Source organism: Cetorhinus maximus, chromosome 1 (assembly GCF_964194155.1).
Source record: "Cetorhinus maximus chromosome 1, sCetMax3.hap1.1, whole genome shotgun sequence".
NCBI classification, from domain to species: Eukaryota; Metazoa; Chordata; class Chondrichthyes; order Lamniformes; family Cetorhinidae; genus Cetorhinus; species Cetorhinus maximus.
This window is the reverse complement of record NC_135879.1, coordinates 131,053,929-131,066,450: the sequence shown is the minus strand read 5'-3', so window position 1 is coordinate 131,066,450 and position 12,522 is coordinate 131,053,929. Positions and strand designations below refer to the sequence as shown.

The 12,522-nt window shown below is 41.3% G+C and overlaps 1 protein-coding gene and 1 long non-coding RNA gene across 7 annotated transcripts in view; one reads left to right on the top strand and one right to left on the bottom strand.

Annotated features, from left to right (window-relative positions):
- LOC144683608 (uncharacterized) overlaps positions 1–12,522 on the bottom strand; it is a 559,012-nt gene that overhangs the window by 352,078 nt on the left and 194,412 nt on the right. The window lies entirely within an intron of this gene.
- pds5a (PDS5 cohesin associated factor A) overlaps positions 1–12,522 on the top strand; it is a 244,986-nt gene that overhangs the window by 218,443 nt on the left and 14,021 nt on the right. For all 6 annotated transcript variants that reach the window (XM_078546583.1, XM_078546588.1, XM_078546568.1 and 3 more), the window contains 3 exons: positions 8,834–8,953; positions 10,008–10,070; positions 11,551–11,696. In XM_078546583.1, coding sequence (XP_078402709.1) covers positions 8,834–8,953; positions 10,008–10,070; positions 11,551–11,696 — 329 coding nt within the window. The remainder of the gene's footprint in view (positions 1–8,833; positions 8,954–10,007; positions 10,071–11,550; positions 11,697–12,522) is intronic.

Sequence of the window (12,522 nt, the reverse complement as noted above, 5' to 3'; positions counted from 1 at the left end):
GAGGTAAGTTACTTGCCACAGAATTCCCAGCCTCTGGCTTGCTCTTGTAGCCACAGTATTTATATGGCTGGTCCAGTGCAATTTCTGGTCAATGGTAACCCTCCCAGGATGTTGATAATGGGGGATCAGCAATGGTTATGCCATTGAATGTCATGGGGAGATGGTTGGATTCTCTATTGTGGGAGATGGTTGGATTCTCTATTGTGGGAGATGGTTGGATTCTCTATTGTGGGAGATGGTTGGATTCTCTATTGTGGGAGATGGTAATTGTCTGGCACTTGTAGTGGTGTGATGTTACTTGCCACTTATCAGCCCAAACCTGAATGTTGTCCTGGTCTTGCTGCGTGTGGGCACGGACTGCTTCAGTACCTTGAGGAGTCGCAACTGCTGCTTAAATTTGTGCAATCATCCATGAACAACCCCATTTGTGACCTTATGATGACGGGAAGGTCACTGATGAAACAGCTGAAGATGGTTGGTTCCAGGACGCTACCCTGAGGAACTCCTGCAGTGATGTCCTGGGACTGAGATGATTAACCTCCAATAACCACAATCATTTTCCTTTCTGATGGGTATGACTCCAACCAGTGGAGAGTTTTCCCCCTGTCCCATTGACTTCATTTTATTTAGGGCTTCTTGTTGCCACATTCAGTCAAATGCTGCCTTGATGTCAAAGAAATGTCAATTCAGTATCCTACATTGAATAAATATCCTGGGAAAAATATTCCATGGAGCTGCTCAGGGATAGATGATCAGTCAAGTAGTGATCCTTGAACTTAATAAGAAATCAATTTTGAACTTGCCTAACTCTTCCGGTTGACTGTTTAGTTTCCCTTTGTGATTTGCTGTTTAGAGATAATGTGTTGTGACATGTTATAGCTGTAGTCTCCTTAATAAAACAAAGTACTGCTGAAATATGCATTTCATTACTAGTTAAGTTTAATGGCCCAGAATTTATTACAAGATATTCTTGTAATATTTAAACATTTCATCATTTTACCCAGGTCTTTGTTCCTTAATTTAAAACAAATGAAATATAGCAATATAAATTAATGCAACTAACAGGTCACTGTATGTAACATTCACTGGGTGCTTTGTCCATTCAAAGTACTGTTGCCGACCATGCCTGGAAATTGATTTGGGCTACATGCTATGTTGTTTGATGACAGAAATTGATTGGCATTGAATTGCTGCAGTCACCCATGGACAAGTACAGAATTAGAGTTTTTTCCTACTAGTTTAAAGTAAATTCACCTGATCCACTGCTTCCCTACAGTTCAAGACAGGTTTCTGAACATGAGTGTGTTGTTAAGGCTGATGTTTTTGTAAAATTGGGAGTTAGTGATGTAAATAAAACGCAAAACAATGTTACAGCTATGAATTTAAATAAAAGGTATTAAGAAGTTTATTGGGCTCCTGGTAGTATTTAGAAGTGTAAAAGCTGTGTTACCCTTGCCTGTGACAGCTGGTACAAGCGGAAATCTACAGTGAGCTGTTTTGAACTCCAGCCATCAGATATTGTAAACACCGACCAACACAGGTCACTTCTTTGTTTTTATGGTCAGATCTTCTGCTGTGAAAAGTAATTGATTTTTTTTTTTTTGAAGCAGTTTGGCATTTAGGTTTGAAGTGTACCGTTACCTGTCCAATGTCAAGGTAAATGTAGTGAAATACAGGGTCGAACAGAGAACAGCTATCACTATACTATGGCTTACTAGATGCATAACACACAGTCACATAATCGCCACTTCATTAGATGGAAGAACAACACTATCACACACTCCTGGCTCAAATTGATGATATTCATCCAAAGCACTGAGACAGAAGGGATGAGATATTTGTGGCATTGACTGCTGTCACAAGGGAACATAACAGGACAGGTACCAGTGGATTGAAAAGGCGAATGTGCTCTTTTACAAAATGATAAGAAATTAGATGCACACAATCACAGACTTGTTGGTCTGCTTTCAATGTTGAGTAAAATAGGTAGGGTGGTAAGTTGTCAAGTGGAGGTAAAGAGTCTGCAAAAGGAACAAGATAAGCGAATATTATGTGGGAAAATGTGAACTTGTCCGCTTGAGCAGGAAGAAGAGAAATGCAGCATACTAATGAAATTGAGAGAGATTGCAGAATTTGGTGGTACAGAGGGATCTGGATGTCCTGGTACATGAAATACAAAACGTTAGTATGCAGGTGCAGCAAGTGATTAGGAAGGCAAATGGAATGTTGGCATTCATTGCAAGGGGAATGGAATATAAAAGTAGGGGAGTTTTACTGCAACTGTATAGGGCCTTATGAGACCACATATGGAGTACTGTGTACAGTTTTGGTCTCCTTATTTGAAAACGGATATAATTGCGTTGAAAGCAGTTCAGAGAAGGTTTACTAGACTCATTCCTGGGATGAAGGGCATATCTTATGAAGAAAGGTTGAACAGTTTAAGCCTATACCCATTGGAATTTAGAAGAATGAGAACTGATCTTATTGAAACATAAGATCCTGAGGAGGCTTCACAGGGTGGATACAGGACGGATCCTTCCTTTTTGTGGGAGAGACTAGAACTAGGGGACACAGTTAAAAATAAGAGATCTCCCTTTTAAACGGAGTTGAGGAAATAATTAACAAAAACAAAATTACCTGGAAAAACTCAGCAGGTCTGGCAGCATCGGCGGAGAAGAAAAGAGTTGACGTTTCGAGTCCTCATGACCCTTTTCTTCTCTGCCGATACTGCCAGACCTGAGTTTTTCCAGGTAATTTTGTTTTTGTTTTGGATTTCCAGCATCCGCAGTAGTTTTTTGTTTTTATCTTTTGAGGAAATAATTTTTCTCTGAGGGTAGTTAGCCTGTGTAATTCTTTTCCCCAGAAAGCAGTGGAGGTCGGCTCATTGAATTTATTCAAGGCTGAGTTAGATTTTTGATAGACAAAGGAGTTGAGGGTTATGGGGGGTTGACAGGAAACTCTTTCGAGTTATCAACAGTCACAGATTGCAACTCTTTCGAGTACAATCACAGTTCTTGGTTTTCCGGGAGTGGGACATGAACCCACAACCCTCTGATTCAAAGGCGAGGGTGCTATGAACTGAGCCACAGCTGAAGGTGGAGTTCAGAGCACTAACAGATCAGCTGTGATCTTATCAAATTGTGGAGCAGGCTTGAAGGACTAAATGTCCTGCTCCTGCTCCCAGGTCCCATGTTCCTAAAATAGTAGGATTGATTGTCAGGAGTTAATTGGTTATTGTTCTAATAAGCAATCAAGCAGCAGTAAACAAAATCAGAAAGTGAAGAATCTGCCTGACCAATTTCTTAATTTTTGAGGAAGTAGTGCCCCCAGGTAATTTGTGGACAGCTCTAAAATGTGCTATTCCTTGCCTTCTAAATAGTATTGATGGCATTCTACACTGAAGACTGCTGTATCTATTTAAAAAGTGGTGGGGATTCAGGGTAAATTTAGGTGATTAATAACAAATTGACTAAGGAAGAAAACCATAGATGCTGTTTGGAAGAGTTATGTCTGGTTGGAGGATAAAAGTTGAGTGCCCCAGAAATCAGTATTTTAGCTCCTTACTGTTGCTAATTTAAGTCAGTAGCTTGTGTTAATTGTAAATTCATTAAGTTCAATTGTATGCAGGCAATGGGCATTAACTTGGGATTCACTTGAGCCCCTATAAACAGACACACTAAAACTGGTTGTTGGGCTAGAATGTATATGCTTGTAATGACTAACTCTATAAATATAAAAGCGTGTAGAGATTGGAACCAGTTCTAAACATCATCAGTTGGCTTTTTGGAGTAGAAAATGGTAGCAGGGAATGATCACCTAAAGATGAAGGTTGGAAGCGAAGAGAAAAATCTTCATACTGAAAACTACAATCCTGGTAGCCATTGTGGAAAATGGTAGAATGCGTGTGTATTGTCAGGATACAGTTACTCTCTGATGTTCTCGGGGTCTCTTTATTTGTTCGTGGGATGTAGGCGTCACTGGCTTTATTGGTCATCCCTAATTGCCCTAAAGAAGATGGCAATGGGAAAATGGTGGAATTTCTGCAGTACATGTGTTGTCGGAACACCTACAGTGCTGTTAGGGAGAGAGTTCCAGGATTTTGACCCAGTGAAGGAATGACTATATGATTCCAAGTCAGAATGGTGTATGGCTTGGAGGGGAACTTCCAAGGTGGTGGTTTTCCCATGCACCTGCTGCCCTTGTCCTTCTAAGTGCGAGGAGTCTATTCGGCCCATCAAGTCTGTGCTGGCTGCCTATGGAGCAATATGGTCAACCCCATTTCCCCATTCTAACCCTGATAGGGAGGTGAAGACGATGATGAAACCAAACAGATTATACAGATCGTGCTTCTTAGTTAAAAGCAAAATATTGTGGATGCTGGAAATCTGAAATAAAAACAGAAAATGCTGGCAAAGCTCAGCAGGTCTGGCAGCATCTGTGGAGAGAAAGAGTTAAGGTTTCGAGTCCGGGATAGGTGGGAACCGAGGAGACATTTGACAAAGATGCCATGGACAAAGGACAAAGGGATGTAAATGGTGATGTTAAAGACTAAGGAAGGTGCTGATAGTGGCATAAAGGTAAGATAGCAGAATGTGTTAATAGCAGAATAAGGGTTAGCACTCCGTGAAAGCATAACATAAGAACAAGTGACAGATGGCCCTGTGGGGAGGGGTTGGGGAAAATAATTGGATTAAAAAAGGGGTCAGTAGGAGTAGTGTGTTTATGGCCTGAAGTTGTTGAACTGGACCCAGACCATGAGCTGTCGACTTCATTTTGACCCCATTTTTAATCCAATTTTTTCCCTGAGCAACTTCCATCCCCGACAGGGCCATCTGTCACTTGTTCTTATATTTTGCCTTCACAGAGCACTGACCTTTGCTCTGCTGTTAATTCATTCTACTACCGCCTTTTAATCTTTAACACTTTCTTGTGTCCATGATATCTTTGTCAAATCCCTCCTTAGCCCCTACCTATCCCTGACCTTTTTCTCCACCCCCTCTTAAACAGTATAAAATCAATCACATTTCTACCTCTCTCTAGCTCTGAAGAAAAGTCATACAGACTTGAAATGTTAACTCTGTTTCCCTCTCCACAGATGCTGCCAGACCTGTTGAGATTTTCCAGCATTTTCTGTTTTTATTTCATGTTTCTTGATCCTGCATTGAATGTGTAAGTCATGGATTCATTCAAATGTGCAGTGCTAGATGGTGCTTGCACTTCGCAGCAGGTTATACGAATTGGTTCAAATGTTATCTTGGACAAGCACAAGAGACCAGAATTGGAGAGGTACAGAGATCCTGAAAGCTGTAGCTCTGGGGGAGGTTACAGAGAAAGGGATGGGTGAGGACATAGATGGATTTTTTTTTTTATTCATTCACGGGATGTGGGCTTTGCTGACTGGGCCAGCATTCCAGAGTTGCCCTTGAGGAGGTGGTGGTGAACTGACTTGTTGAACCGCTGCAGTCCATGTGGCAAAGGTAGACCCACAGTGCTGTAGGGGAGGGAGTTCCAGGATTTTGACCCAGCGACAGTGAAGGAACGGTGATACATTTCCAAGTCAGGATGGTGAGTGACTTGGAGGGGAACTTCCAGGTGGTGGTGTTCCCATCTATCTGCTGCCCTTGTCCTTCTAGATGGTAGTGGTATTGGGTTTGGGAGGTGCTGTCTAAGGAGCCTTGGTGAATTTCTGCAATGTAGTTAGTAGATGGTACACTCCGCTGCTACTGTGTGTCGGTGGTGGAGGAGTGAATGTTTGTGGATGTGGCGCCAATCAAGCGGACTGCTTTGTCCTGGACGGTGTCAAGCTTTTTGAGTGTTGTGGGAGCTGCACTCAACCTTGCAAGTGGGTGGTATGGGAGTATTCCATCACACTCCTGACTTGTGCCCTGTAAATGGTGGACAGGCTTTGGGGAGTCAGGAGGTAAGGTACCCGTCGCAGGATTTGAAAACAAGGATATGGATAAACCGGTGAAAGCAAAATCATCATCTGTGAGTCAAGTTTCAAACTGTGTTTACCGGTCGACTGATTGTACACAGTTTCAGTTGTTTGTTTAGATGTTGAAACAGGAATAGTCTTCCTCAATGATGCCATTATTTACAATATGAAGTAAGTGCCGTCCTTGGATGACCCCCCATATTGGTTGAGGAAAGTTTGGATTTCAAAGCCTCCTTTATATGTTTCTGGACCCTTTTAGTTCGAAGACTGGCCAGTTAAAATGAATGGAGGGCCTAATATGCTGCTGTTGCCAATAGAACTTTTAACTGATGGCTTGTTATCGTACCTGTATGTTATAATGTTATCCTCATCTATTTGATGCTTTCATGTTTCTGGTTTTATTGGCCATTTTTTAATCCAAAGGGTTTGTGTCAAGGAGAAATCGTTGGATTCTCTTTTGTTGTATCATTGCCTGGCATGTGTGCCAATTAGCAGCTCAAGAATGAATGTTGTCCAGGTCTAGCTGCAAATAGACACAGAAGACAAATGGAACTGGACACTTACCAACTGATGCAACCCAAAAATAAATAAAAATTTAATTTAATCTCAGTGTTCTAGAAATCATACATAGTTTTTCGACTCAAAAATATTTTAGGCTGGGTATGCTGCAATGAATGACTCACCACCTGACTCCCCAAAGCCTTTTGAGCATCCGCAGGGCACGAGTCAGAAGTGTGCTGGAATATTCTTCACTTGCTTGGATGAGTACAACTCTCAAGAGTTCTGCAACCTCTCTAAGACCCTCACATCCTCCTCAAAGTGTGGTGAGCAGAACTGGAAGTAATACTTGAGTTTAACCTAATCGAAGCTTTATAAAGGTTCAGGATAACCTCCCTGCACTTGGACATCATGAAGAGGTATTGAATACAAGATCCCATCTGCTTAGCTACTACTGTCTTACCATCTGCAAAGATATATGCACATGAACCATCCCCCCCCACCCCTCTCCGTGCCTCGTCCCTTCCATATATCTGTGTCATTAGGTTTGTATTGTGCCCCAATCCCATCTGCCCTGGTACAGCACCTCGCACTTCCCAGTATTAAATTCCACCTGCTAGTTGTCTGTCCACTCTGTTAGTGTATCTATGCCCTGTTCCATGCAGTTCTAACTGCTGAAAATTTGACCTTCGGACCTCAATATCTGATCTCTATGGTGTTGACAACAACATGTACCACAACTTCTGGTTCACTCCCCTATTCTTCATTCTTTCATGGGATTTGAGTGTCACAGGCAAAGTCAGCATTTGTTGCCCACCCTGATTTGTGTTTGAGAAGTTCATGGTGAGTTGCCTTCTTGAAATTTTGTAGTCCATCTGGTGTAGGTACACTCAGTGCTGTTAGGAAGGGGGTTCCAGGTTTTTGGCCCAGTGACCTTGGAGGAACACCAATATAGTTCCAAGTCAGAATGATGTGTGCCTTGCAGGGAAACTTGCAGCAAATTCCCATGCGCCTGCTGCCCTTGTCACTCTATATGGTAGCGGTTATGGGTTTGGAAGGCACTGTCAAAAGAGACTTGGTGAGTTGTTGCAGTGCATCTTGTATATGATGCACACTGCTGCCCACTGTATACTGGTGGTGGAGAGAGTGAATGCTTAAAGTGGTGGATGGGATGCCAATCAAGCGGGTTGCTTTGTCCTGGATGGTTTCGAGCTTCTTGAATATTGTTGGAGCTGCACTCATCAGGCATGTGGAGAGTAATGCATGACACTCCTGACTTTGCGTTGTAGATGGTGGACAGGTTTTGTGGAGCCGGGAGGTGTTAACACAGAATTTCCAACCCTGACCTGCCCTTGTACTTATATGGCTGGAGCAACTCAGGTTTTGGTCAACAGTAATCACCACAACTTTCCTTCCTGCCCCCTCCAAACAACCACTGGAAGGATGTTGATGCTTGGGGATTCAGCAATGGTAAAGCTGCTAAGTGTCATGGGGAGATGTTTCAATTTTCTATTATTGGAGATGGTCATTGCCTGGCACTTGTGTGGCGCAAATGTTACATGGCACATTTGCTGATCCCTTCCTAAGAGCACTCTGGGTGTTCCTACACCACATGGATTGCATCGGTTCAAGAAGGCAGCTCACCACCGGCTTCTCAAGGGCAACTAGGGAGGGCAATAAATGCTGACCCAGCCAGAGAAGTCCACAGCCAGTGAATGAATAAAAATGTTGTCCAGATCTTGCTGCACATGGACACCAATTGCTTCATTGTCTTTGAGGAGTGGCAAATGGTATTAATCATTGTGCAATGATAAGCAAACGTCCTACTTCTGACCTTATAATGGAGGGAATGTCATTGATGAAGCAGCAGAAGATGGTTGGGCTGAGGACGCGACCCGAAGGAACTCCTGCAACGATGACATGGGACTGAGATGAATGGCCTCCAATATCCAACAGCCACAACCCCCAGTAAAATATTATGTAATGTTTGAGATGGATTCTCCATTCAGATCCCACACTTGGTCAAATATTCAGTTTCCATGTCCAAAAAAGGACAAAAGTTTAGTCATTTCCTGTTAGTTTCTTCTGATGTTGGGTAGAGATAGCAATTTAAAAGTTGCCACCAATCTAGAAACAGTTTGCCCTCTAAGTGATTTCAGGTGGCCTCTCTTTATAGAATTTAGATCATGTGACATTCAAAAGGCAAATCAGTTTCCATAAAATTTCACATTAGCACCAGAGTAATGGTATATTGCTGCCATTATAAAACAACATATCCTCCGACTTGCCGTGGACAATCCCATGGGAGATCTGATAGTGTTGGAATACTGCAACTTATTTTAAATTTGGAATACATGACACATTTTGTTACTGATTGTGCTTTCCTGTTTATATTTACAGAAACTCTACATAGTATGTGATGTAGCTCTAATTGTCATCACTAGCAAAAGTACTACATATAACCTGGACTCTCCAAAGGATCCTGTACTGCCGACCAAGTTCTTCACCCCACCTGACAAAGTAACTTTAGTTATTTTGTCTTTTAAAGTAGGGCTTTAAATATTCTTGTAATGGAAAGGTATGGGGATGGCAGGCGGGAGCAAAGCTGAGTATGTCTCTTTGTGGAGGGTTGAGATTGGATAGGTTTTCAGCAGGAAAGTTGAAAATGTTAACAGTGGGTGGGGAAGACACAGCAAGGATGTGGGAAACATTCCCAGCAATAGCAAGGAATTCTACTTGCAAGTTCAGCTGGTTGAGGGATAGGTGGTGGTTGGGCAATTACAGGTTAACAAGAGTGATTATTGCAATAATTGGTCAGTGGTGGATTTCATTAAATTTTCTCCCCCTTTCACTGTTTTTCATAAATTCGTTACCCAGTAGTAACTTATTCAGATGTTCATTCTTCTTATCCAAGATGCACTATGCAAGTCTTGCGTTACCTGAACTCAAGCATAATTCTTTTAAAGTAAATAGAATGTTCACTGCTGACAACCATGTGCAAGTTCTGGAATTTTAAGGATACCCAATATTCCAGTAATTGTTCTGAGCGATTAATTAAATTTAGTACCTTTGGGTGGTCTTAAATTTGTGAATAAGACCATGGCAATTTACCTGTGACACCCATGGAAGAATATTAATAACTCTGTTTTCAGGTTTCTCAATTTTGGTAAAGATGTAAAATACAAACTGATGAGGCACCTGGTGATACACTGTTGATGTACCAAAAGTGCCACACTGTGGAGTGGTAAGAGGCAAAACTTGGTTTCTTGTAGTTCATCACAGTGAAAGACAATTAGAAAATGGTCAGCTGTATCAGCTATGCATCACTTCATGATCAGAGAATAGAGTTCTAAGAATAGTTTAACTCTACAAGCAAGGTGATGGAGTAGTATACAGAATTAAGAGTTTTGACGGCAGGAGGAGGAAATAATTTAAAATAGTATAGCAAAATTAAAAGGTTATAAGGGAGTGCAAGTCTGTTTTACCTGTCCTCCATTGTAGCATTGATTCTAAAAAAAAAATTTTGTGCCTCAATTGCAAATATATTATTTTTGATAAATGTTTCTTTGCTTAGGATTCCGGCAATAATAAATGCTACTTGTCAGATGAATCAAAGACGTTATTACTCACTGGGAAGGTAAGTCTCAACCTAACCCTCATTGCTGCAGGTCAACATTATAAAACTGCTCATAATTTGATGCAAATTGGCATTATTTATGGAAAATATTAATACTGGTTCTTGGATTGTTCCTCTGAGGATAAGATTAGTCTTAGCAGAAAACATAGAAAGCTTTGCTCTGCATATGGCCCGTGATTTACCTGACCCGCAAGTTTTGATACTTGGGAACCATAATTGTGAAATGTTTCATTTTACAAGTGACATCTGAGAAAATAAAAATTCAGCAATAAGAAAAATTACCGACAAAAAAATAGAATACTTTTCTATTTTTTAATTATTTTGTTTGTTTTTAAAACAAATGGCTCAGAAGATGGAGAGGCTTCTATCATTGTTTGTGTAATTACATGTTGGAATATGCATGGAGATTCTGTTGCACAAGTTCTCTCGTGCTCTCCTTCCACCCCCATGGTCTCCTACTTTTCAGATTCACCAGGGGACTCCAAGTTGCATCAAGCACAGATTCAATTTCCATGTGTGGGGAGTTTGTGTCTAAAGAATTTGGAAAAAGAACAGACCACCTTGAATTTTATACCAATCTGAAAGGATTGTTATCAATTTCTTGGTGGTTAGGCTGCTGACATTTCAATCCTACTGTAACTTTTTAAATGGGATTAGTTTGCTGACTTGTCCCAGAGCCAAGCCTTCGTTCTTGGAACTGAACCAGTGATGGGTGCTGAAGCTGCAAGTTCACACCCTGTGCTGTTTGATTGAGTTTTTGGTAGTAAAGTGTTGGTACTAGGACAAACAGCATGAGGTTAATAGAGTTGCTGTTGTATTTGACCCTTGAACTGTTCAAAGGTACCAAATCTGCCTGGAGTTAATAAAGGACCTCTGTCAGAGGCTTGCAGGTAGAGTTTCCGAAAAGTATCAATTTAAGGTCAAATTTCAAAGATGATTTTTTTTTTTTAGTTTTGTGTTAAAGTTAATATAAGGGCATAGCAATAGGAGTAGATCATGTTCCTGTTTTGTACCAAGAAATTGTGTTTAGATCATATAAATTGACATCATATTGCTGCTTTCATTGGTCACAAAAGCATTGTTCTCTTTTCTGGAATAGGAGCTTCCAATTCTGTATTTGGAAAATATGATGAACTTTGTCAAATCTTGATCCATCACAAAAGAGGTTGTCATATGCAGTGCATTGTGACTACCTATTTCTAAATATGTAGTTAAAATGTTATGTCATGCATTTGTAGTAGCTTTGCAGTAGTTTGTTAAAATTTGATTTCAGTGTTGGTGGAAAAGCACCAGCTGGAAAATGTTGCAGATAATTATTTCAGCAATTCCCTTCAATTAAAAAGAACTTGGGCCACACTGAAGGATTACAGTACATGATCAACCTTTTCTACAAAATGTATAAAATGTGTTGGTTTATTTGAAAGAAGTTTAATTTTTGTGTTGATTTACACATATGTTATCATAACACTATTATTCTCAGCCCAAACCAGCTACTGTACTGGGTGCAGTAAACAAACCTTTGTCAGCTACTGGTAGAAGACCACAAGACAGAACTCCGGGGTTAGAGACAGGAAGTAATATGAGTGGAAATTCCGAGCCAAGCTCACCAGCTGCAAACAGGGGAAGGTAGGCATTACTCTACTATGTATAACAAAAGATTTGACTGGGTGTTAAATTACTGAACGTCTGATTCTCTTGTGATCGAGATTCCACGTACGGGAAAGATATGAAGAATAGCAAAAGGATTTTTTTTTATTAGTTCATGGGCTGAGCGCGTTGCTGGCAAGGCCAGCATTTGTTGCCCATCTCTAATTGCCCGTGAAAAGTTGGTGGTGAGCCACTCCTGGAACCGCTGAAGTCCATGTGGTGTAAGTACACTCATAGTGCTGTTAGAAATGGAGTTTTGGGTTTTTGACCCAGTGACAGTGGAGGAACAGCATTATAGTTCCAAGTCGGGGTGGTGTGTGGGTTGGAGGGAACTTGCAGATGGTGGTGTTCCCATGCGTTGTTGCTCTTGTCCTTTGAGGTGATAAGAGGTTGTAGTTCTGGAAGATTGCTGTTGATGCCTTAGTGAGTTGCTGCAGTACAGCTTAATAGATGGTACACACTGCTGCCACTGAGCATAGGTGGTTGATAGGAGTGCCAATCAAGTGGGCTGCCTTGTTCAGGATGGAGTTGAGCTTCTTGAATGTTGTTGGAGTTGCACTCATCTAGTCAAGTGGCGAGCATTCCATCACATTCCTGATTTGTGCCATGTAGATGGGTGGACAGGCTTTGGGGATCCAGGAGGTGAGTTACTCTCCACAGAATTACCAGCCTCTAACCAGCTTTTGCAGCCACAGTATTTATTTGGCAGGTCCAGTTCAGTTTCTGGTTTCACCCCAATGATGTTCATGGCAGGGTATTCAGCGATAGTATTGCTGTTGAATGTCAAGGTAAAATGGTTAAGATT